This window comes from Xiphophorus couchianus, chromosome 20, assembly GCF_001444195.1.
Source record: "Xiphophorus couchianus chromosome 20, X_couchianus-1.0, whole genome shotgun sequence".
NCBI lineage: Eukaryota > Metazoa > Chordata > Actinopteri > Cyprinodontiformes > Poeciliidae > Xiphophorus > Xiphophorus couchianus.
In genome coordinates this window covers 23,823,753-23,848,987 of record NC_040247.1, presented here as the reverse complement: position 1 = coordinate 23,848,987, position 25,235 = coordinate 23,823,753, and the positions used below count along the sequence as shown (strand labels likewise).

General features: G+C 40.7%; 2 protein-coding genes across 4 annotated transcripts; both read left to right on the top strand.

The window, feature by feature from the left end:
- The first annotated feature begins 1,017 nt into the window (after positions 1-1,017).
- Positions 1,018-7,232, top strand: cxxc1b (CXXC finger protein 1b). The gene is made up of 14 exons (XM_028003763.1): positions 1,018-1,169; positions 2,160-2,275; positions 2,399-2,499; positions 2,637-2,773; positions 2,870-3,025; positions 4,100-4,246; positions 4,316-4,429; positions 4,506-4,684; positions 5,378-5,585; positions 5,676-5,786; positions 5,882-5,931; positions 6,020-6,116; positions 6,611-6,763; positions 6,846-7,232. The coding sequence occupies exons 1-14, from the start codon at positions 1,167-1,169 to the stop codon at positions 6,990-6,992; spliced, it is 1,719 nt and encodes a 572-aa protein (XP_027859564.1). The 5' UTR covers positions 1,018-1,166; the 3' UTR covers positions 6,993-7,232.
- Positions 7,233-8,326: 1,094 nt separating this feature from the next.
- On the top strand, positions 8,327-22,971 carry mbd1b (methyl-CpG binding domain protein 1b). 3 transcript variants are annotated; one of them, XM_028003319.1, is made up of 16 exons: positions 8,327-8,457; positions 8,973-9,461; positions 9,552-9,692; positions 11,793-11,931; positions 12,022-12,308; positions 13,607-13,689; positions 13,818-13,861; positions 14,021-14,161; positions 14,271-14,342; positions 14,449-14,469; positions 14,912-15,001; positions 15,864-16,025; positions 17,015-17,203; positions 17,557-17,637; positions 20,316-20,405; positions 20,486-22,971. In XM_028003319.1, exons 2-16 carry the CDS (start codon positions 9,094-9,096, stop codon positions 20,975-20,977), a joined length of 2,400 nt encoding a protein of 799 aa, XP_027859120.1. In that variant the 5' UTR covers positions 8,327-8,457; positions 8,973-9,093; the 3' UTR covers positions 20,978-22,971. The 3 variants fall into 3 exon arrangements, with proteins under 3 accessions (XP_027859120.1, XP_027859121.1, XP_027859119.1); XM_028003320.1 differs by having other exon boundaries at positions 8,335-9,461; positions 17,036-17,203; XM_028003318.1 differs by having other exon boundaries at positions 8,336-9,461.
- The last annotated feature ends 2,264 nt before the right edge of the window (positions 22,972-25,235 follow it).

Sequence of the window (25,235 nt, the reverse complement as noted above, 5' to 3'; positions counted from 1 at the left end):
GACCCAGAGGTGAGGATGTATTAGAATTCATGTGTACCCTTAGATACCAATCAAATATTGATACAAAAACAAATTCTATCCTTATTTCGAATTGACAGAAAATATACTCCTTCTTCACAACCATCTTAGAAATTTCAATGTGAAATTATTGATAACTGACCATTTTCTTCAGGATCTAGAGCTAATTAGGTGGCATAAACAATACCTTCATACATTATAAATAATATCTATATAACTCCATCGATTTTAAGAGGAACAAAAAAAATAAGACATGAAAAACAACATGATCAACTATAATAAAAATACCATTCACAAATTTAATTGAGCAAAAGTCAATAACAAACAAATTAATTAGGTTCACAGACGAAAAACCAGGGTTGTTAGACATTTTTATTTTTACTGTGCCCTGCACTATATATATATATATATATATATATATATATATATATATATATATATATATATATATATATACAGTACAGACCAAAAGTTTGGACACACCTTTTAATTCAATGAGTTTCCTTTATTTTCATGACTATTGACATTGTAGATTCACCCTGAAGGCATCAAAACTATGAATAACACATGTGGAAATATGCACTAAACAAAAAGTGAAAAACAACTGAAAATACCCCTTATATTCTAGTTTCTTCAAAGTAGCAACCTTTTGCTGTGATTACTGCTTTGCACACACTCTGCATTTTCTTGATGAGCTTCAAGAGGTCGTCACCTGAAATGGTTTTCACTTCATAGGTCAACCTGCCCTGTCAGGTTAATAAGTGGGATTTCTTGCCTTATAAATAGTCATGAAAATAAAGAAAACCCATTGAATTAGAAGGTGTGTCCAAACTTTTGGTCTGTACTGTATATATATATATATATATATATATATATATATATATATATATATATATATATACAAATAGATAGTCCATCACGAACCACACTCCATACCAGTAAGTGGCGGTAATGCTACTTAGAGTTTGTTGCCAACCGCCAGTAAATCCAGCAAGAAGACGAGAATTACCGAACAAAGCCGAATTCCGTGTGTATCCGTGTTGTACAGTTAGCATCATGCTAGCTGAAGAAACGACGCTCCTTAGTTCCTTGTAACGTTAGTTTCATTGTTGGTTGCCGCTCCGCGAAAGACTGCGTGAGTACACAAAATGGTGAGTATGCAAACAGTAATTTATTTATGACCCAGCTTGTGTTCTGGAGACCGAAACTAGGTGGGTTATCTGGGCCCAGTCGGTAACACAGCCGTTTACTTTTCACGGGAGTCTGAAATTGTTAAACGTGGATAAATAATTGCCGTGCTGTAACCGATAAATAATAACGAAAATGGTCATTTTATTTGGAATTTTAGCTATACCATCAAGTTACCCTAACAACTTTAATTGTTTGTACGAATTTGGCTTATGCTAACTTTAGCCTGCGCGGTGTAGGTGTGTTTGTGTAAACAAAGCATCTTATTGGGAGGTTTTCCTCTCACACTGAACTCCAATAAGTTCACAGGCTCCTTCTCCTAGTACTCCTAGTGTTAAAACTGCAAACAGCGACCAGCATACGCCTTGAAATGTCCTGGTTCTGCTGGCTTTTTATGCACATGAACACTTTCAAGAACTGGAACTTAGAACTTAATTAGAAATAGAAACTACGTCCTCTTTCAAATCTAATAGTTTATGTATCAGAATATAATAAAAAATTATTTGCTTGTAAAACCTTGCGATTATTGAAATCTATCTAGCAGAAAGCCAAATTTGAAAAAGCTGGGTTTTAAGCAGGCTGTTTTACGGCCATTTTGTTCATACTTGTTCAACTTTATTCTATTACTGTCAAAAACCAGAACTTTGAGTCGAACATGAGGTTCTTTTTAGTATTTTTAGTTTTTTTTTAAACCACTAGGATGTTGACTCCAGAAAAGATTTAACATCTTCCTCAAATATCCACTTGTGAATGAACTTACTCACTGAAAATCGTAATCTTGAATTGGTCTTATAATCCGTCACAGATTGATGTGCAGCATTACTCTATAGTGATCGCTGATCACTTGCCTTCTTGGCACCTTCATTGCAGATACCCTCTGAACAGCAGGCGAATGTGACAGAACAGTTTTTCCACCGTTCTTCTCCAACCCGGCGTGTTGTTTCATATTTCAGGACAGTGAGCTGTCGGACGTGGACACTGCGCCGGGCCCCGAGAGCAGCAGCATGGAGGGGGAAAACGCTCCGCTTTACTGCATTTGTCGAAAGCCAGACATCAACTGCTTCATGATGTAAGCTCGCAATTCAATCCAGTTCAAGTCTATTTTAAAACAGTTTCTCCTGTTTTAAAAGAAACCAGCGATGCTGTTTGTACTTGGAAACATAGATTCATGCCGTGGTATTCTTGTTTGCAGCGGCTGCGACAATTGCAACGAGTGGTTCCACGGGCACTGCATCAACATCACGGAGAAGATGGCCAAGGCCATCCAGGAGTGGTACTGCATGAGCTGCAGAGGTCAGCGCTTTTCATTTTCTGTTGCAGTAGTTTCCTCCTGTAAAAACAACAACAAACCCCCCCCCCACGTATTTGTTATTTACATTTTTTATTTCCTTTTCATTTTGATACGTTCTGGACGAAAAAACAAAAAAAAGACGAGAACCCACTGCTGGAAGTCAAATACAGATCCAAGAAAAGCCGAGAGAAGGAGCCGGACTCGGACAGAACCGAGCGACAGTACAGCACGCCGAGCACGCCGGACTACAGAAGCGACAGACGGCGCGGATCTAAAGTAGGTCGCAACCGCTGCGTCTGGAAACGATAAAACTCCCCGCCGCTCGCAGGAGCTGAGCCGTGTTTGTTCCTCCTCGGACGTTTCGGTCTCCAGGTCAAACGTTCGGTGCGCATGTGCGGGGAATGCGAGCCGTGCAGGCGGACCGAGGACTGCGCCCAGTGCGACTTCTGCAAGGACATGAAGAAGTTCGGAGGGCCCAATAAAATCCGACAGAAGTGCCGCTTCAGGCAGTGCGAGGTTCGAGCCAGGGTGAGTCGTTTTCAGGGTTCAGGCGGCTGCTTCAAGTCCCGGAAGGTTCTTGAATTTCAATGAGGTGTTTTTTGTTTTGTTTCTAGGTTTTGAAAGTTCTTCATTTCTGTGTGAAGTTCTTGACAGTCAAACCGCACACAGTTTTGTAATAAAGCACAATCTAATGTTTGATTTAAAAGCCTAAATTTAGAAAGCGTTATTTACAGTTGAAGATAATAAAAAGATAAATGTGTATATTTTCTCCTCACATTTTGACGCTAAATCAGTCTAAACTTTGCTCGTTTTAGGTCAGTTAGAGTTACCAAAATCATTTCTATTTGCTAAGAATAAAACTTTGAATTTTTTTTTCTTGTGTGTGTGAGAGAGCTATTTTAAAACATAAAATTGTATTACGTTTTAATTTTTGATGTTCTTGCTGTAGATTGTAGAATAGCTTCACAACATGTTATAAATAACAGTAATTAATAAATAATGTCGCAATAAAAAAAATTACCGGCATAAAAAATTAAAACAAAATCAATATTTTCCATTTTGATGATTTATCATTTTCTCTTCTTCTACCAGAAACTGGAAAAAAGGTCTTCAGTCTAGCCATTTTTTTTTTTTTGGAAGGATGATTTTGTTTACAGAGACTTCATAATTTATTTTATTTGTTGTTTTGTTTAATATTGGATATTTAAAATGTCCTCCACTTCCGGAGTAAAATGTTTATTAGAATTTAAAGATTTTTGATCTCGTTTTCTTGTGTTATTATTATTATTGAGCCTTTAGCATTCAGTTGCTTGAAAACTCTCAAAGCAACGATATTATCGTTCATCGCAGAAACTTCTGGGACAATTTATCGTCCAGCTAAATTTGTTATTGTGACAGGCCTGTGTAACAAACAACATGAAAACTGTTTTCTTTAGTTCATTTAAGTTGTTTTTAATCTAAAGTGTGCAGGTGCTGGAAAAGTTTTGAAGACTTACCTTGAAAATGCTTGAATTTGACTGTGGGAAAAGTTCTCCTCTTCTTTGCCCATCGACAGAAACTGTATCCTAGAAATTGTGCGAAATTGTGTTTTTTCCCCCTCAGAAAATGCTGCGCGTGAAGGAGGAGGAGCTCTCCCTGCGCGAGAGGAGGGAGAACTCCCACCACAGAAGAAGACGGTACTCCGAGGACTACGACAGCGAGGCGGAGCTCTACCAGCAGTACAGGGCGGCGGGACTCGGCGGCGACCTGGTGAGTTGGTTTCATTTAAACCCGCCGCTTATTCCGGATTTGTGAAACTCACCGGATTCGTCCGCGCAGGCGTGGGGGAGCGACGACGACGACGACGACGAGCCAGCTTTCAGCCCCGTCATGCGGAAGAAAGCCATCAAGGTGAAGCACGTCAAGAGGCGGGAAAAGAAGATCGAGAAAAAGGTGAGTCTTTCTTTGTGCGAGACGACGATGTCGTCGAGCCGCGCTGCCTTTGACGGGCCTCCCTCCGACTGTTCAGAAAGAGTCGCGGCGCCACAAGCAGAAGCAGAAGCACAGGGACAAAAGCCGGCACAGCGAGCGGGGGGATCTGCGGGACAGCGGGGGGATGCGTCAGTGTCTGGGACCCAACTGTGTGAAAGGAGCCAGGCCCAACTCCAAGTACTGCTCCGAGGACTGCGGCATGAAGCTGGCAGCCAAGTAACGCCTCCTACCCACCTACACACCGCCATGTTGATTTGGGGCTCGCAAAAGTTTTCACACCCCATGATTTGTTTTGTTTTTGTTTATTTGTTTTTATCACATTAGAACAGCAAGCTTGTGTATATTGCATTGGGGCTTTTTATGTGACCAACACAAAGTAACAGGCACAGTTGAAAGGAGAGGTGAACCCAAAAAAAAAGAAACGACCTCAAATGCAGATTCTTATTTATTTATTTTCCTGAAAAGTTGCTAAATATAGCGACAGAGTTGATCATTTGGCAATATAATAATTGGCTAACCTCTCAAAATTAATGAAATTTGTGCTGATTTATTGCCGCACCCCTCATTAAAACCAGATGTTTAGATAAATAGAGTCGGTCCAAAGCCGATTTTTCTTTCTTTTTCTTTTTTTTCATATGAAGTTGAAGTTGCTAAATAGAGAAACAAAATCCTTTGCTGCGGTAGATGTTGTTTTCGCATATATTGACCAATCACCAAAAATTAAGGATATCGGGGCCAATTTATCGTTGCACCCATAGAAGAAATACTTTTTGACTGGCTGTATGTGAGTAATATGGCAACATTTATCTTATCTTTTATTTTATTTCTGAGGAGAAGATCAGAAATGTCAGCTTCTTTCTCCATAATTGCTATAATTTAAGCTTCTTCCACCCCACCCCTGACCTGCAGCCGGATCTACGAGATCCTCCCTCAGCGGATCCAGCAGTGGCAACAGAGTCCCTGCATCGCCGAGGAGCACGGCAAGAAGCAGCTGGAGCGCATCCGCCGGGACCAGCAGAACGCCCGGCTCCGCCTCACTGACATGGAGCGGCGCTTCCACGAGCTGGAGGGCATCATCGCCAAGGCCAAGCAGCAGGCAGTTCAGCAGGACGAGGAGGTGACGACCCAAATTCTCACCTGTTTTCTTTTCCTTTGCTACATATTTTTGAAAAAGTAAAACAATAACAAAGGAGCGGCTCTTTTGTAGGTGAACGAAGGTGAGGGCGACGACACAGACCTCCAGATTTTCTGCGTGTCCTGCGGTCATCCCATTAATCCGAAAGTGGCGCTGAGACACATGGAGAGATGCTACGCCAAGGTGATCCCGCCTCTTCACAGCTAGAATGCGATTCGAGTCGCTCGCAGCTATTTTCACTTCTAAACGTCCGTTTCTGAAACGATTCTACTCAACAGTACGAGAGCCAGACGTCCTTTGGTTCCATGTATCCAACAAGAATAGAGGGGTAAGAGTAAAAGGATGCTTCAAAGTTTTAGTAAAGAATTTAGCGTTTTTGGACCACACTGTTTATTTTTTATTAATTTCCTCCTCAGTGCCACCAGACTCTTCTGTGACGTGTACAACCCCCAGAGCAAGACCTACTGCAAGAGGCTGCAGGTTCTGTGTCCAGAACATTCCAGAGATCCAAAGGTGTGTGAGCCTCGATCGATCGGCTGTGGAAAAGCTTCCACGCTTCTCTGCTGAACCGTATTCAGTGCTCTGCATTTTTCTTTTAGCATTTTTGCTATAGAACAAGATGTAAAGATAAGTTATAGAATATGTAAATTATGTCAAAATTAAAGTGGAGCTTAAGGGTTGTAGTCTTTCAAGTGCAGATATAATTTGAAGTTAGTACACTCACATTAGCTTGTGCTAACATTATGGTGTAGAATTGTAGCGTTAGCTTCTGCTAAATATTATGATGTAGCAATTTAGCATTAGCTTCAACTAAATACTGTTAGCACTACAGTGATGGTGTAGTGTTTTAGCGTTGGCTTCTGCTAAATACCGTGATGGTGGAATTCTTTGACTGTAGTGGAACTAATGTTTTAGTGTAACTTTTAAGTTAATAATGCCCACAACTGACCACATTTAACACTAATGTGAATATTGTGATTGCTTTTCTTCTGTTTGTTTTTCTCCAGGTGCCGGTGGACGAGGTGTGCGGTTGCCCTCTGGTGAAGAACGTGTTTGAGCCGACAGGAGACTACTGCAGGGTGTCCAAAAGGAAATGCAACAAACATTACAACTGGGAAAAGCTGAGAAGAGCCGAGGTGGACTTGGAGCGGGTCAGAGTGGTAAGACTCTGTTGCCATGGAAGCCGCATTAGCTGAATGTCTTAGCGGGTTTTAATGACCTCTCCTCTTCCTGTTCCCACAGTGGTACAAGCTGGACGAGCTTTTTGAGCAGGAGCGGAACGTCAGGACCGCAATGACCAACAGGGCCGGTCTGCTGGCTCTGATGTTGCACCAGACCATCCAGCACGACCCACTGACGATTGATCTCCGTAGCAACAAGGATAGGTAGTCAGCCTGGGTTTGTTGCTGGATGTAGATCTGCAGATCGCTGTACATAGCAACATAATAATTGTGTGCTGAAGATGTAAACTTGTAGATTAACTACTGCTTTGATGACAAAAGATTTTCTACCATTTTAAAGTGTGTGTATGATAATATATTTTTTCCTAATAGTGGTAGAGGAGCCACGTTTGAGTTTGGAAACTGCTGTTTTTGGTATGAACATTAGAAATAAAGCCTTGAAACAAGCTCTGTGTGTGTCAGGACTGTACATACACACATTCAAACCTTTACACAGATGTCATCACTCTTTTATAAAAAAAATGTTTTAGCAATTTTTTAACTTTCTCTTGGAAAAATATAATTCAAATTTTTTTTAATTACTACATTTGAGGTTAGAAAAATGGATATCGAAGATTAAATTAGCAAAATTATCTGGAGTAACTGTTGTAGGCTAAATAATTTGATTAATGCAAAAGTAGTCATACGTTTCCACGTTTTGTCTAGTTACGACCACAAATCAGTTTATTTTGGGAGGATTTTATGGAGAGCACTTGCACACAAGGAAGGAAACATTTCAAATATTTTTGATGTGTACCTGCTTCCATATGCCTGCTGTGTTTGTGGTTGCATCACATCCAAAAGCTATTATCTGACTTCCCTTCAAAATTTCAGTTTTATTCCCTCCATTTATCTTGCTATAATTGTATTTTTTTTATTCATAAAAGTACATTTTAAATAATTTTGACAGAAATTTCTGATGTTTTTGACTGACAAGACAAAGTGGCCCATCTCTAAAAACTTGCTGCTTCTTCATCAAGGAATTGCAGAGTGAAACTTAGTTTGGATATTTGGACTTCAAATAAATGCAGTAAATTAGTATTTAAACAGCCCTTGGCTCCTGTTTTAATCGCACGTACAGATAGCACTTTGTTTTATTATATGTAATCTGTATAATCCTCACCATATTTTACTCGTACCTCAGGTGTTAAAGCGATTCCTCCCGACGTAGCTTTACCAATACGGTAGAAAAGTTCAAAAATAACACAGACCGTGAACGCAGCAACGACTAGTATCAAAGAACACGTACCCAGGGCAAGATGACTCACCCCCTTCCGCTTGGGGATCTGCTGCCCTGAAAAGAGCATTGATTTTCTGTAACTCTACTAGCACCTCGACAGAATTGTGAAATTTGACATTTTGATTTAAAACGTTATGAACTCGAAACTAATCATCAATATTCTGAAATAAATGCGTTCTTCTTAAAAATGTATTTCATACCTGCTCACCTGCAGACAAGGAGAACGCGGGCTTCGAGGAGGTTATCTCTGTCGTACGTTCCTCTTTTGGTCCTCGAGCGCTTCCGTTGTCTGTGCTGGATGCATGGTACAGGGCTAATGTAGCCCTGGCTCATAAACTGAAAGGAACCTACTTGTAACAGAGTGGCATAAATTTGGGGAATAATAACCGAGAAGGTGTGTCGTTTTTATCTCTCCACTTCGGCAAAAATTTTTAACAGAGTGACCACAAAAACCAGCTGATAACACATTAGTGGTTGATGAATATCAGCATAGCAAAGCACCCCCCAAACGGTGCTACAGCTAGCAGTGGCTAACGTCATCCCCGCTATCAGTAAATGTTTATAGCCGTCTGACGCACCAGTAGTTTTGTGTGACTGTTCGCTACATTGCGGGTTTTTGCCGTAAATGGGTGACTCGGACAGAGTAGCCGAGAGTCGGTGCATTTTGTGCGGAACAGGCGCTTGCTTGTTTGTGCGGCTAACGTTGTGCTCGGCGGCTAACAATAGCTACATACCGTTGCAAGCTAATTAACCGTTAACAAAACCTCCTCGTAGCTTTCCGTTGTGAACAGTTTCTTATCAAAGCACGTGCTGACTTTACGTTATATTGGAATACAACCTTCTTCACCCTTATCTGAAACCACCTCCCCCGTTTTTCCTTTTTTCTTTTTTTAATCCATTCCCCTTCAGGCTTGGGAGTCAAGCGTCAAAAACAGACCACTCTGAATGGGATGCCCGCGCAACTGTAGAAGAAATTATCTATCTGAGGGAAGACTCATTGGATTCTCTGTAGCCCTTCCTTGGTGCACAGATGAGTGAAGAAGCAGCAGGAGAGAGTAAGGTCCCTGCCAGTGAGGCAGTGGAGGAGGAGGAGGACCAGGGGGAAGACACCGTAGCTCTCTACTGTCCCAAGACAGACAATCCCTCTGAGGAACCACCAGCACCCTCAGATGACCCCAAAGAGGCAGCCGAGAAAAGCTTGGACCCTGCTGAAAACACCCCAGCAGAGGCCAAAGAGGAGGAGGAGGAGGAGGAGGAGGAAGGAAAGCCTGCTGGCGAGCCTCCAATGGACTGGTTCGAGCCGCTTGAGGATGACAATGATGATCCAGATGAAGAAAGCCTGCCAGGAGAGACAGAGAGCGTTGCAGGCAGCGAGAGAGCCACAAGACACCTCTATCAGTAGGTTCACGTTTCTTTTCTAAATTCCACGAAACATAAACTTGTTTTTGTTTATTCGTTTTTATGTGTTTCCTATTGTTATTCTTCTAGGATTTACGGGTATCGACGTAAGCGCGCTCATCCTGAAGAGGGATGGGTCGAGTGGCCGGTGCTCGGACAAGGTTGGAAGCGCAAAGAGGTTGTTCGACGCTCAGGCTCCAGCATCGGCCAGAAGGACGTGTATTATCTAAGGTACGTATTAACTAGCAGCTGCTTTTCTTTTAACTGTGTTGTTGTTTTTGTTTTTTGTTGTTTTTTTTAACTGAAAATACTAAAAGAAAGTCAGAACATAATGTTAATGACTCCTTGAAGCTGCAGTATGTCACTTTTAAAAAAATTTATATACACATTTGTTGAAACAGTCACTGTGTTTCATGACAAATCTGAAAAAAATCCAGTTCTTTTGCCTTCTTCCTGGGCTAACTAGAAACAACCAATCAGAAGCAGGAGGTCGGTCTTACCTCCGTCAGTCATGTCTCTGCTCTTATACAGCTTTTCCCGTCAGCGGAACCTGTTGTGAATGCTAGAGCTGGTTAGCATAGTCACCGATGACAAACGATAAAGATGAGTTATTTCGCTGCTATTAGCATATTTAGCAGTGCATGCACGACTTTGATTGACAGCATTAAGATCCGTCTCCCGGCACCGATTGGTTGTTTTTGGAGCGAGCTCATTGTTTTCACAGATTATAGGCATGGTATGTAAAAAAATATATATATTAATAATAATTTTTTAAACAGTGTGTTGTGTGTTACTCAAGACAACATATGGCTATTGATTTGAAGTATATGTATAAGCTGTGCCTTTAAAAGACAATTACCAAGGCAGCTGGTGGTTCCATGTTGTGGACAAGGTGCCCTTTTTTCCACTGGAGCACCTGCTCCCCAAAATATCTTTGTGTGCCACTGCATGTATCGTATATACAGTACATATATACACCCTCCTGGTTTAATTTTTAATGGCAATAGAACACCTGAATGTAGGCCTGTCACGATAACAAATTTTGCTCAACGATTAATTGTCTCAAAAATTATTGCGATAAACGATAATATTGTTTGAAAACCTTTTTACACCGATTTAATGGAAATGACGTAATAATGCATGTGATTTCTTGCCAAAGATAGAAACACTTTATTTTCAAAAGAATACTTAACACTGGAACCGATAAACAAAATAAACAAAACAACCAAAAACAAAAATAAAATGGATTCTCAGTCTCCATTAACAAAAAACTCACTTGAAAAGAAACTAAACATAAAGCCAAAGTGGAAATAAATACTGCATTCAACCAAAAGAGTGCAGATTATGAAGTCTGTATATTATGTTGCCCTTCAGTAATAATTAGATTTAAATGGAGAAGATGGGCACATCGACTACCTGATGTAATAATTCACACTACATGATTTTTTGCTCCTATTTTTCCCCTTATGACAATCTTAGAAAGTTGGTCTTTCTTGTGGTGTGTTATGGTAGATGTTGTTGCCGCTCAGATCCAAATCAGGGGTTTTCCCTGACTAGGCGCTTTAATGCAGCCTGTTGAATGTGACAGGTAGCCAATCAGAAAGTGCTGGATTCTCCTCCGTGCTTTCTGAGGGGAATCCCAAACAGCTGACACTGCAGAAGTCCAGGAACATCAGAGATGATATGTGGAAACAACATTAATGTTTATTCAACATGCAAAGAATATAGAAATGACAAGAGGAGGAGTTGGAGCGAAATTGCTACTGCAGTTGATAAACCCGGTAACTTTTCAGCTGTTCTTCGTTAACGTGACATAAATAGGTTCTAATGATTTTCATTCAGTCAGGACTTTACGCTGACACTAGCCACATGCATCGCAGGTAGACTGTAGTAAAGCGTTGATTAATGCCTGGTTTTAAAATTAGTTCACTGGACTTGTAGCCATTATTTTGTGCCCATTGTTGGACACCACACGGCAGGAACGAACCGATCGAACCGTTATATCTAGGATTTCTGTCGGCTAATGTGTGATCTGTCAGGTTTTAAAAATGGGCCGACAATCGGCTGACAGCTCTAAGATCGTGTCGTGAGCGCTGGGCTTTACACTAAGGAAATGAGGAAGGGGGGGGTCAGTTGAGAGCACCGGAGTTGAGCCTTTTTTTCATTCAGTGTCATTAACAGAAAGAGAAAAAGGCCGGAAGAGACGATAATGCCGATAATTAAAATGACGTCGATAGTTTTAATTTATCGTACGATATCGCGACAGGCCTACCTGAATGACACTTTGCCAATCAGATTTCCTTTAGTGGCTTTAATTGTGTTCTTTGGCAGTCCACGGGGTGACCGAGTGAGGAGCAGAGTAGAACTAATTACAGTGCTCCAGGGAACTGACTTGACCCAGTTTGAATACAAGAGCGGCAAGTTCGTGGAAGGGGAAATCCCACCAGTGAGAGGTCGACCCAGAACAAAGGTATTAAAAACGTCTTTATTTATTTTTAACAACTTTAAATATATATAAAAAGAAAACTACAACACTTTGCCGCGCTCCCGTACGTTTCAGAAACGCTATCGGGATCGGTCCTCCTCCGAGTCCAGCTGGATGGACAGAGGAGACGGGGCCGAGACTCCGGACTCCCACCACCGGCTGACTCCGAACATCACGCCCAGGAACGTCCACAGCAACCAGACGAGCGTCTCGCTGAACAGCTCGACAGGGGAGTCGAAGCAGAGCCCCAACTCCGAGGAGAAACAGTCGGAGGAAAAAATCCGGCTCCCTTTCCCCTCGTCGTCTCGTCCGCTCTCGTTGCCTTCGATCAAGGGAGAATTCGGATCGGAAGAGAGCACCCTGTAAGTAGGCCTGTCACGATAACAAATTCTTTGCTGGATGATAAATCATCACCATAAGTTATTGTGACAAACGATAACATTGTTGTTTTGAGACCATATTTTTCAAGTAATGTAACGGTGTAATGATGCAAGAAGACATTCTCAAAGATCAGTCGACTTTAAATTCGAATTAATATTTAAGAGTGGAACTGGAAAATGTCCAAAAATAAATAAACAAAACAACTGAAACCACAAATAAAATCAATTGTGAAGCATTTGTAAACAAAATTGTACTTCAAAACAAGAAAAAAAAAGGTCTAGTTGAGACTAAAGCACCAGACTGAAGAAATTATTGAGTTTGTTTTAATTTATCACGTGATTGATTCATTCATTGCTTATTGCGACAGGCCTACCTGTAAGTTCGTAGCTAAACACAGCTTACTGTTTTTCTTTTGTTTATTTTTTTTAAACTGCCTTCTTAATCATATTGAGGACTCATATTTTATTTATATATATATATATGTACAGTACAGACCAAAAGTTTGGACACACCTTTTAATTCAATGAGTTTCCTTTATTTTCATGACTATTGACATTGTAGATTCACACTGAAGGCATCAAAACTATGAATAACACATGTGGAAATATGCACTAAACAAAAAGTGAAAAACAACTGAAAATACCCCTTATATTCTAGTTTCTTCAAAGTAGCAACCTTTTGCTGTGATTACTGCTTTGCACACACTCTGCATTTTCTTGATGAGCTTCAAGAGGTCGTCACCTGAAATGGTTTTCACTTCATAGGTGTTGCCCTGTCAGGTTAATAAGTGGGATTTCTTGCCTTATAAATAGTCATGAAAATAAAGAAAACCCATTGAATTAGAAAGGTGTGTCCAAACTTTTGGTCTGTATATATATATATATATATATATAAAAAATTCCTGTAAGTTTTTAGTGATTTTTTTTTGTTTTTAGCAAACACTGCCTGATGTTTCCACACCCGCAAGTCATCTTGTAATATTCAAACATGTTATCATTTTATTAAGCATTAAATTTGGATAACTCTGGATGTCTAAATTAAACAAAATAAGATAAGGGAAAAAAAGATTTTGGAAAAAAAACTGTTCAGTCTTATCTAAGAGAAACTTTCACGCCTGTTATCTGGCATTCAGACAACAAGCTCGGACAAAAAACGTCAAGGTTGTGGACTTGTTTTGAGATCCCTGGGCCTCCGCCGGCCTGTGTACGACTTTATCTGTCTCGTGTTTATGCATGTCACTGCAGCGGATGTGAATTAATGTTGCCCTGTTTCTCCACAGGATCTGTGCAAAGTGTGGTATTTCGTTTACAGGTACATGGTATGACAAACAAAGAAAGCGGCCTTGCTGTCCCTCCTGCTGGGGTATGTGTCTGTAGGAGTGTGTAATTAGTAATATTTTCAGAAATAAAACATGTTGCAAAAAGCATTTTCATGCGTTTTTTTTTTTATCCTTTTCCTTTGTAAAAAAAAAAAATTTCTTTTAATCTCAGCAACATCAAAGTCGATAGAGCACCCGCTGATCCGCTTCAGGAAGGTAGAGTATCACCAGATGACAAGCTGCAGCTTTATGCTGATGAAATTCATTCGGTCTGCATAACATTTTAATGTAGCCCGTATTAGTTTCTAGATTATTTATAAAATAAAACAAACAAATAACACTTTCGTCTGTTTTCTTTTCTTCTTGGACTGTCAGTGGATTCCTTGTGGACAGTGCGTGGGTTGTCACAATGCCATCGACTGTGGTCAGTGTGCAAACTGCAAGCACGGACTGCAAAGCCCCGAAGCGAGAAAACGCCTCTGTCGAAAACGCAGGTGCATATGTCCGATACGCAAGGTAAGCTGACGGAAGCTAGCAAGCTAAGCTAATTAGCGTTAGTCTTAGCTGAACTTGTTTAAAATTCAATTGAAGTAATGTTTTTTGTTTAATTTTTCTTTTTCTACAGCAAAGCCCAGGAAGCATAAATGTAACTTATAAGAGATCTTTTGTTGACCCTGTTGATACGTATGAAGATAGTGTAAGTCTCCAAAGGACAACTCTGAAACATTTCCCTTGCTAACTGATTTATTGTAATTGTTTTTTTGGTTTTTTTTGTTCTTTTTATTTCTCTTGAAAATGTACAGAATGATGTCACAGAGTCACAGGTAACACTTTTGTACTGCAATTCGCGCCTCCATTTTTTTTACTCTAAGGGTGCACCGATTCCCTTAATTTTTTCCAAATCGGCCGATACTTGACAAATCGATCTCATTCACCACCGCAAAGGTGTTGAAATCACTGTCTCCTTTCGCTCTGCAGAGAGAGATGGCTGCCTGAAAAACATTTGGTCACATCTGCAAATTCAAAAATATTTTGATTGCAAAGGGAAATTAAATGTTGACAACTTGGCGACTTTTTCGCTCTGTTTTGCGACTTTTCAGACGGGGAAAAAAAAATGGCATAAGTCAAAATCTGAACCGGGTTTTTAAATATCGGTGAGTCGATCACCGATATTTAAAACTGCAATCGGTGCACTCGTATTTTACACGTATTACCTAAATGGAAAACTGCCCAGTGAGGAACCCCATCGCATTTTTCCGCACGTAGCATCCAAGTCTCAAAAGCAGCGACACGGAGAACTTCTCGGCGAACGTGGACCTCGACGACGACGACATGTCGACAGACGACGACGATGACGTGAGCAAGTTTTGTTTTTGCCTTTTGAAGATGCTTGCCAAAGTTTGTCCCAAGTATTTCCCATTGGTGTTGTGCTGTTTTGTTGCCGCCGAGTGCAGGAAGCTTCTCAAACATCTCGGAGACGTCATGGCTAGCCGTTAAGAAATGCATGTGGCGCATGCTAATCAGTCTCGGTAGCAGGGAAAGCAGCAAAAGCTGACAGTTTGACACACACCGCATCTGTGTTTTTGGTTATTTTTCTGCAAATTGATCCATTTGAAAGCTATAAGAAGCAGTGGTCATTATTTAGTCTAGTTATTTTATTTTTTTGGTAGATTTTGTTCTCTTAATAAACAAAATCACTATATATAAACACTTGTATTTACTCTGATAAAGGTAGTTTCATGATCTGAAACGCATAATTTTAACAGACAAAAAAGACAGAAGAAATCAAAAGGGAAATAACTTTTTCACAACCATATGTCTCTCTGACTGATTCTGACGTGTGCCCTGCTTTTGAAATCAGATTTGTTTTTTTCACTTGTGGAAGAGCAGAAACTCTGAACAGTCTTCAGTGTCTTCATCCAGTGAACTCTGGGATTGTTGTTGAAGCATTGCTGTTTCAACTATTTTCAATATGGCTGATATAAACTGAGTACACAACTCTCGTTTGTCCAGACTGCTGACTATACTTGAACGCTTTTCCGTTTGTTGCCATTTGAGAAGAAAATATTACCGACCTCTATGAATGAATGACCTTTACTCACAAACAAGAGGCTGTATTTTCAAGGCCTTCATAAAACAGAATCCAAAAAAACTGTGAAATCGTGTCCAGTTTGCATTCTTGATTTTTGGATTTCTCTCCTCTCACTTTTGTTTCTAGTGGCATAAAAAGCGGAAGCGACGTTCCTGTGGCGAGTGTAAGGCCTGCCTGTGTAGGAAAGACTGCGGCGTGTGCGATTTCTGCATAGACAAACCCAAATTTGGAGGCAGCAACAAGAAAAGGCAGAAGTGTCGTCTACGGCAGTGTCAAAGGCAAGCAATGGTAAGACACTTGTTCAATGAGGCGATTGTGCGTTTCTGTACAGGGTGTCTGCGCGTCCTTAAAAAGTCTTGCATTCATATTTCTAAAATGAAGGCCTTAATATGTCCTAAAATCACATTAAAAAATGTAAACTAGCCTTAAATATGTTAGTTCAGTGAAAGGTTTTCATTAGAAATATACAACGCACTGAAATTACTAATGAGAAAAGGAAAATATTAATAATAATAGTAATGAAAAACCTATCCCGTAAAGATGAACAAGCCCAGTCCTGACAGTCATTTAAGAACTTTCCAAAAAACGCAAAACAATACATACTGCTATACAATACCAGATCAACCAGTATAACTAAATTCCAAGCTGGTCTTAAATTTTGTTGTGTCAGGATTATTTAATCTGTATACATTTTCTTTTTTTTGTTGGACTTTTCTGTCAGGCAAATGATTGAGCCACTTATTTGTTCTGTGACTCGAGGCTGTTGACGTTACTGGTAACTAGCTGCTAACATACGCTCGCTAGCTAGCATAAGTGTATTAGCAGCTATATTAGCTGGAATCAATGGTTATGTTTCCTGCAGTGGAAACGGAGGGAGGAGAAAAACTAGCTAGCTAAGAAAAAAAGCAAGCTAGCATCTATCAGGGTCAAGTTTATTTAAATATACCACATTTCAGTAACAGGGCAGTTCGAAGTGCTTTATGTCATGAAACATCATACAGTCACTATTTATGAAACAAGCAATAAACATTACATATTGCTTAAGTTCAAATTTATGGGCAGATGGCTGGATGAGATTCGTCTTTGCCATTGGCAGTCGATTGCCGACCCATTCAGTGGGTGAAAAAGCTTTGCACTACTGGGGTTTAGGCTGTTGGTTTCGTACAATTTTGACATGATCCAGGTCTTAGATTACATTCATGGTGGTCTTTAAATTTTAATTGGTGAAACCTGCCGAAACCCTGTCATAGTAAAGGAACTGCACATTTATTTCCCAGAGACATTTGCTGCCCTTCCAGATGGCTGGAGCTGAGTTGGGGCTAGACGCTCCTTTGCTGCCCGGCAGGCCCAGGCCTCACTACACATACAGCCGCAAGTCCAGCTTAAAGAGAAGCCAAGATCAGCAGGCTGACATGGACTACACCGACGACGATGACGACGACGACGAGGACAGCAATCCACAACCGGTGAGGCTCGGAGGGCTTTGGCCAGAAACATTGTTGCTAATTTTCCAACTGGATCTTGTCACGTTAGATAAGTTGTGATAAAGCTACCCTTCAACAAACGCTTAAAATGTTACCATTTTCTCTGCATTTGCTGAGTACTTTTTAGATAATATTTAACATCTTTTTTCATTGAATTGACCGATAAAGTGATACTTAAGCACAACTGTTATCTTGAAGCTGCATTTATGTGGTCCTCTCCAGTCTTTGAGGGCCACATAAATGGCTATAGCGGACCAGGTTTCGCCCGCTGACCTTGACTTTGACACATGGGCTCTCGAGCAAACACAACATAAATCCATTTTGTGTTTCGCCAGCTGAATCATTCCGATTTTGGGGTGCGGAACGGCGTGCTGGATCGATTCCCTCACATCAGCAATCATAACTACTCCCAACCAGTAAGTTTTTATTTTAAAATACTAGCTTGTATGTAATTATTTTGAAACTTTTTACTTCCATGTCCGTGAGAAGTTTCTGTCCAGTTACAAGACGTTCTTTTAAAATTATAACATAATCACGAGGCTGACATTTTAAGCTGACTTTAGCAACTTACACTAGCGGTTAGCAGCTTAAAGGTGGGACAGGTTGCATTGCTTAAAAATCACTCTTTGGGGCGTGCTGTGGTGGTGGAAGGGTTAGCGCGACCCACATTCAGAAGCAACGTAGCCTCGACGCTGCCGTCGCGGGTTCGACTCCCGGACCTGACGACGTTTACCGCATGTCTTCCCCCCTAACTTTCCCCCTTTCCTGTCAGCCTACTTTGAAAAAGGGACACTAGAGCCCACAAAAAGACTCCTTGCGGGGCGATAAAAAAGAAAAAAGCACTCTTTGTGTATCTAACTATGTAAAGTAGAGATCCTTAACATTTGAGATTTCTAGAAAGGTGACAACATTTCCAAATCCAGTATGTTTCACAACTGAGTTTAAAAAAACAAAAATCTAATGGAAAATGTTTGCTGTACCTCAGTTAACCTTAGTAACCTGAATAAATTACAGACTTTGTTTCTTTCTAATGAGCTCCTAAGCATCTAACTGACACTATTTTTTAATTTTCCCTTCAGTAACAATGTCCACACCAAAGAGTGTTGTTTTGTTGAGTTCCTGGCCAAAAGATGATGAATCTGGCTGCCAGCCAATACCAGTCACAAGCTTATCGTTTGTTAAATCTCCCATTTAGCTTAAATGTAAGCATGAAGAGAAAGACAGACAGACAGAAGGAGAAAACGGCTCATTAGAGCTAACCGGGCACACGTTTGAACTCTGTTGAAATTAAAGCCTTTTTTTGACTGCGTGGCAGCGAGCCATCCCCCACAAAAAGGTAATCTGATTCTGCTGTCATTCCTCTTTTCTTGGCTGTCCTTCAGTTTTTGTTATTGCGGTAAGATGTTATGAGTCATCTAATCAGATAAAAACCTGATGTTACAGTAAACATTCATGAGCTTTTTAAGCTGTAGGACCAAGACGGGTGCAACGCGCTCAAACAGTGACCACCTAGCAGACACGCGTCTCTTGGACACCGTTGCATCAGAAAGTCGACGTTGTTGACTACATAACTAGAGACGGACGAATCAAGATCGCTGTAGCATTCTCAGTCAAGCATTAATTAGTCAGAGCTAATAGAGCTGATCAATAATTGATTTATTGGTGCCGGGCCATCTCTGTAAAAATAAAACAAAACAAATGGTTGTATGTGGCTTAGTGTTGTAAGAATTTACATACATTATTGACATAGTCTCTTGCTCTCTGATTGGATGTTTTTTTTCTCTATATATGTCCTAATTAAGAAGTACTGTGTTTACTATTTTAGAGATGCTTATCTAGAGCTGCGCAATGAATCAATAATATATCAATAGATAATATGTCTGATAGAGCACTCAAGAATTTCACTGAACTCGCATCCAGAACCGCACTGCATTCTGGGGGATGTAGGCAGAGGAAAGGCTCTAGCCCAGGGGTGGGCAATCCTGGTCCTCGAGGGCCGGTGTCCTGCAACTCTTGACTGTCTCCCTGGTCCAACACACTTGAATCCAATAGTTGAATCACCTCCTAAGTGCAGTCAAGTTCTCCAGAGTCCTGCTAATGACCTCATTATTTGACTCAGGTGTGTTGAAGTAGAGATACATCTAAAAGTTGCAGGAGACCGGCCCTCGAGGACCAGGATTGCCCACCCCTGCTCTAGCCGCTCAACCTCTCACGACTAGCTAAGAAACGTTGTTGCCTTCCTCCAACTCACTCTTTGGTTACCTAGCAACAACCTGCTGTTGATTAACTTGTGCAGCAGCAGATAAAGCAGGAAAAGCCACAACACCAGTTTGAATGTATTTCAAACCAAAAACTGATAAACAATTATTTACATAGACCAGGGGTCTCAAACTCCAGTCCTGGAGGGCCGCTGTCCTGCAACTTTTAGATGTGCCTCTGCTGCACCACACCTGAATAGAATAATTAGGTCATTAGCAAGGCTATGGAGAACTGATATACACAAGGAGGAAGTAATTAAGCCATTTCATTCCAGTGTTTTGTACCTGTGGCACATCTAGAAACTGTAGGACTGCGGCCCTCGAGGACTGGAGTTTGAGACCCCTGACATAGACTGATGGTAAACTCTTGTGTCATGATACGTTTATCAGCCGTGTCGTGCGGTCCCTAGGATTCACCGATATGAAAATTTTCGCCGACATTGGTGTCCAATGTTAATATTGCTCGGCCAGTAACCGATAATTACTGATACTGCATCACTGCGTTTCTGCTTCAGGGAAACTTCCCACAATCCTGCACTGCATCAGTATCACTCTCACATGACCAAACAAATGCCACACGAGCAACCTCTTCCACTTCCCCTCCAGAAAGGAAAGACAACGAGATGGAAGTAGATATAGGTTGTTGACATCAGCCCAGATTTATGTCTCGAATCGATGCCGATGTGCTCACACCAATGTCAATACCGATATATCATGCATCCCTACAATTTTTGATAAACTTTCCTTCATGTTTCTTTTTTCTTTAAAGTGTTTGTGTGATAATGCGTCATTATGCTCAACGGTTTTAACTCATTAGACTGTGTTTATTACTGAAGGACCATCACAGTCAGTGGGATACAGAGAAATCGCACACAGGCAGAAATGCCCCAAAGCACATGGAAGATGACGAGGACGAGTTTCCCATGGTGAGTGTCCGGCATGTCTTTTTTTCTTCAACATGTTAACCAAATAATCCCGTGTTATTCATTCCTCGGATCATCCACAGATTACACAGATCTTCAGTCTGGCTGAGAATCCGGCGGAGAGCGGCATGGACCTGGAAAACCAGCTGATGAAGCTGCTCCACGCGCTCCGCTCCTCCGTGCTGCCCATCCTCTGGTACGCCATCATGGTGGAGGGCCCGCAGCTGCAGCTCATCCAGTGCTCCAAGCAGTCCAACATGGCCGACACCATGGTGCTGATCGACCCGGGCTTCTGCTACCAGGTCACCGTCCAGAAGCAGCCGCTGCTGCCCATCCACCCGCTCTACGACATCCACCCGTCGCGGCTCGGCACGGCCACCGACGTGGTCAGCTTGCTGCTGTCTCTGGAGCGGTTCGTCGTGTGCCAGGGACTAACCACGAAGCAGTCGTTGTTCGACAAAGGGCCGATCGTGCTGGAGCGGGCGGCCACGTGCGACTTCCTGATCAAGAAGAACGAGCGGACCTGCGCGAGCTGCAAAGCACTACAAGAACTTCAAATCCATCACAGAGAGTGAAAAACAGTTGGATGGAAGCAGTGACTTCTTTTTTCATTTTCTTGTTTTTTGTTGTTGTTTTTTTTCACTATATTGTACAGTTGAGAGACAATTTGACAGACTTACCTCTGGACTGTGATAGTATGTTTTACCTTTTTGAAAATCACCAAAGGAATTCCAGGAGCTGTATGAGTGTGTGTGTATATATATATATATATATATATATATATATATATAGATATAGATATATATATATATATATATATACACTGTATATGTATATATGTATTTTTTTTCACATTTTTATCACACTGGTGTTTGCTTTTTATGATTTATTTTTCTAAACGACTGTCTGTGTGGCTGTGTGTTTTGGCAGTGTGTGGGATTATGTATTTTAATTTCCCATCATGCATTTGTCTCTTACTTGAAAAAAATAGCCCGTCTACTACTACTACATATTTGAATAGTCAGTCCTCAGACAAATTGATACTTTAGGCAGTTTTTCTCGCTGGCAACTTTGGTCTCCGTGCTTGTTTCCGTGCTACACCAGTATTTAAAAATAATGGAGTCAAACAGCAGTTGCATTCTGATTGGAAAAACATTTAATTTGTAAATTGGACAGAGTTTGTAACTCCGGGTTGCCAGTCTACCGTCACGTTACTATCTCGCTCTAATTTCTGTTTCGTACCCTCTTACTTTACCGTTGATTGATTGCATTTTAGAATAATATCTTATTTATTTTGGAGGCAAGTAAACATGAAATCATAATTGCCTCACGCAGATATTATTTACAGCATAACATTGTTATTGTGGATCACATAAATTTACTTTGTATCCTTTGCTGTCACGAAGGATACAAATGGAGAGATTCTCGGTACGAAACGACCAACACGCTTCCTTTGTCATGCAGCAGTTTTTCTTTTTCTTCTTCTTTCCAATCCTTTTATTTTCAAGAAACCGTTTGATTGTTGTTGGGTTTTGTCTTTTGAAATGTCTCCAGCACACTTTCCCTTGACGTATGTAGTGAATCGGAGAAAGCCTGCGCGAGTTCGGCCGTCCGGAGAAAGAAACTTGCAAGTTCGTCAAATAAGAATGTGTTTTTAAAAAAAACCGGTAGCAGTTTGGCAGTGAGTGAGTTGCTCCTGAAAGAAACAAAACACTACCTCTCCATTTTATCATCTCGTCTGGTCACTTCCTGACCCGGAAACAGAGTGGGATTTTTTTAAATTTTTTTTTCCTAAGATGTTTGCAGTTGTCACATTAAAGCTGAAATATGTGCAGCTTAAATGGAAAAACCCATGAAAGATTATAATTTGGAGGGGCTCTGCCAGATGTTTTTTGCACAAAGGGTAGCATAACGTCAGAAGTTGAGGACATTTGTATGTAATTGTTCTGAGGGCCTGTTTACTTCCCGTGTGTGTGTGTATGTGGGGGGGCGTGTGTGTGTGTGTGTACTCCAGAGAGATGTCCTTAAAATGAAGGTGCTGATGGAGTCCAGTCATCAGGCAGATGATGCCGTTCAAACACCTTGATGAAGCAGAATTTTTTAGACTCTTTCCCTAATTTGCAACCATGGCTAGTAGAAATATTTATAATTATTTAATAAAATTTAAATCAATCGGATCTATTTTTTTTTTCCAGTTAGTTTTTTTCCGTTGTCCCTGCCGTCTGCTTTGGGATGTTTGTGGAATAACTCAGTGACTTTTTTGACAATGTGAAACTTTATGCATTTTCAACATATACATGTATTTTGGATATCATGTTTTCTTCAATTACTTTGTGTATATTTGATGCTTTAAAATTCTATTGTAATTTAGTCATCGGAAGAAATCATATTTGAAGAGTTGGATCAAAGACTTTTTTAAATCAGTGCCCAAACTTTAGTTGTTGGTTTTTCTTTGGATCATGTGTTCTGATCATGAGAGCGAGGAACTTATTGTGCTCCATTTGGACTAATTATTGTACTTGGAGACAGAAAATGTTTTTCTGTTATTAATAAAAGAATGAAATTGCGACTTTGCTTCCTATACAGGTTACCAGAGGTACCTAAATCCTACCGTCCACCTCTGTCACACCCGTCTACGCATCCTTCCAGCTTCTTATTTAGCATCCCTTCTTTGCCTAAATCATGTACTGGTTGCCTAGCTACAATTTTCTCCAAACAGTTAAACCTGAGCTGTCTGTCTGATATTACGATTTGATCTCATTTATGTCTCCAGCTTCAGACTGCAATGTATTTTAATGTCTTTTTGTGATCAAACAGCTAAATAGTAAAGGGAAAGAAAAATGACATGATTTTAATTTTACTCTTTTTTGTCATATATAGAAACTGAAGTTTTCTACTTTGCCGAAAAGATTCAAGCTTAGAAAAATTTAAAGTGCTTAAATATGCGCTCAGTTTTGCTTATGTTTTGGATTATTGACCTGCTGGAAGATACAACAGATTTTCTTCCAGGATCGCCTTGCATTTTGTGCCATCAATTAGCTGCTTCTTTTTGGGTTATGTAACTTATTAAAAATCTAGTTTTTTTACTTGCATGTTAAAACTATGTAAAGGTATAATATAAGTCAGAAAATCTGTGAAAGGATAGAGCTCCTCCACCTCCTCCCAGTGCTGCTAATGGATCCTGAAGAAATGGCTCCCGGTCAAAAACAACCAATCAGAGCCAGGAGGAGGGGCTTAATGCCGCCAGTGTAAGAAGAAGAGAAACAACTTTCCATTTCAAGAAAACTATTTGTCTTCAGTGGCCATGCTGACCACCTTATACTGTCTCCTGACCAGTGATGTCAGTAAACCACTTTTTTCAGTAACGAGTAATCTAACGCGTTACTATTTCAAATCCAGTAGTCAGACTACAGTTATCGAAATCACTTTGCGTTACTGTGCGTTACTATTTTCTTTTGTAATTAAATTTTATTTCCTCTACGTCTCTTGGGGAGTGACTGCCGTTTTTATGCGACAGAAACATAAACAATGGAGGAAAGAGGGAGATGCGCATTTTGTTGCTGGACAAACCGAAACTATTTTGAGTTTCGCTCGCCAAGTCCGATTATTATAAGCAGCTTTGGGCTTGTTTTTTATTTTATTTTTTTTTCTAAAGTCGCTTGCAGATTGAATGAGTCGCTGGTTGCGGTTTTTGGGCTCGGAAATAAGCAGACACAAACCCCAGAATTTGTCTGTCATCCAGTTAGTTTTAGTCAAACTCAGGATCCGTCCCGCTTTGTCTTTGTTAATGTCAAGTTAATATATTTGCTGTGAATGACGTTGAGCTTCGCGTTGCGCTCCAGAAAATTGCAAACATCGAGACTAATATGAACAGCGCAATAAACGTGAAAACAGCCACGAATGAACGAGTCCGTAAAAGTGGTGCAACTAAACGCCCTTATAATCAGTAATATTAAGATAAGTGTCACAAATCTGTGCAGCGGGACCAGGGGCGCAACTACATATTTTTGAGGTGGATGCGAACATCTCACCTGGAGAGACGAAGCTTTTCTTCGTCTCTCCAACATCTTTATCCTTCCCCCTCTTCCGTTTCTGTTTTGGGCCCCGGAGTTTTTTCTGCGCCCCATCTTTAGCTCCCTGTTGTCGAGGCATTACTACAAATTTAAAAGAAACAAAAAAAAAACCAAAAAAAAACGCGCCGCAGCGCTTCTGAAGGGCCGCTGCCCAAGCTACCTTTATGGGAGAGGGGCGCCTAATCAGTGCTGTTCCTCTGTTATTGATCATTTCATACACTGTTAAGTACATAAAATGCTGACTAGAAAAAAAAATTTCCCACATGGTTTTTGCGCCCCCTCTTGCAGCGCCCCTATGCGTTGCATACACTGCACAGCCACCTTTTGCGCCACTGAGCGGGACATCTGAGTGGTGGAGCGGCAGGAGGAGTGTGTGCTGCGCTCTGACAGCAAAGGCAGGGACATAACGCAGAACCTGGACGCTGGGGCGGGGAATGAGGGGGCAGGGGGAGGGTCTAAAATCCTATTTATAGTTTTCCAGACAATACTGGACCACACAAACCCACGCACAAATTTCTAAAGCTTTTTTTTTTTTTTGCACTGTAACCATTAAAAAAAATCTCCCCTTCAGTTCAACCTTATAAGTGGAGACACAATGTTGATGCTACCATTATAAAATAGGTTACAATTAAGTATTGGCAAAGATCAATGTCATTTTCACAGCGTTGTTGTTAGCAGCTGCTGAAAGTAACTAAAAACGTTACTTTTAATGTAACTTAGTTACTTTCCAAAAGAAGTAATCAGTAATCTAAGTTACTTT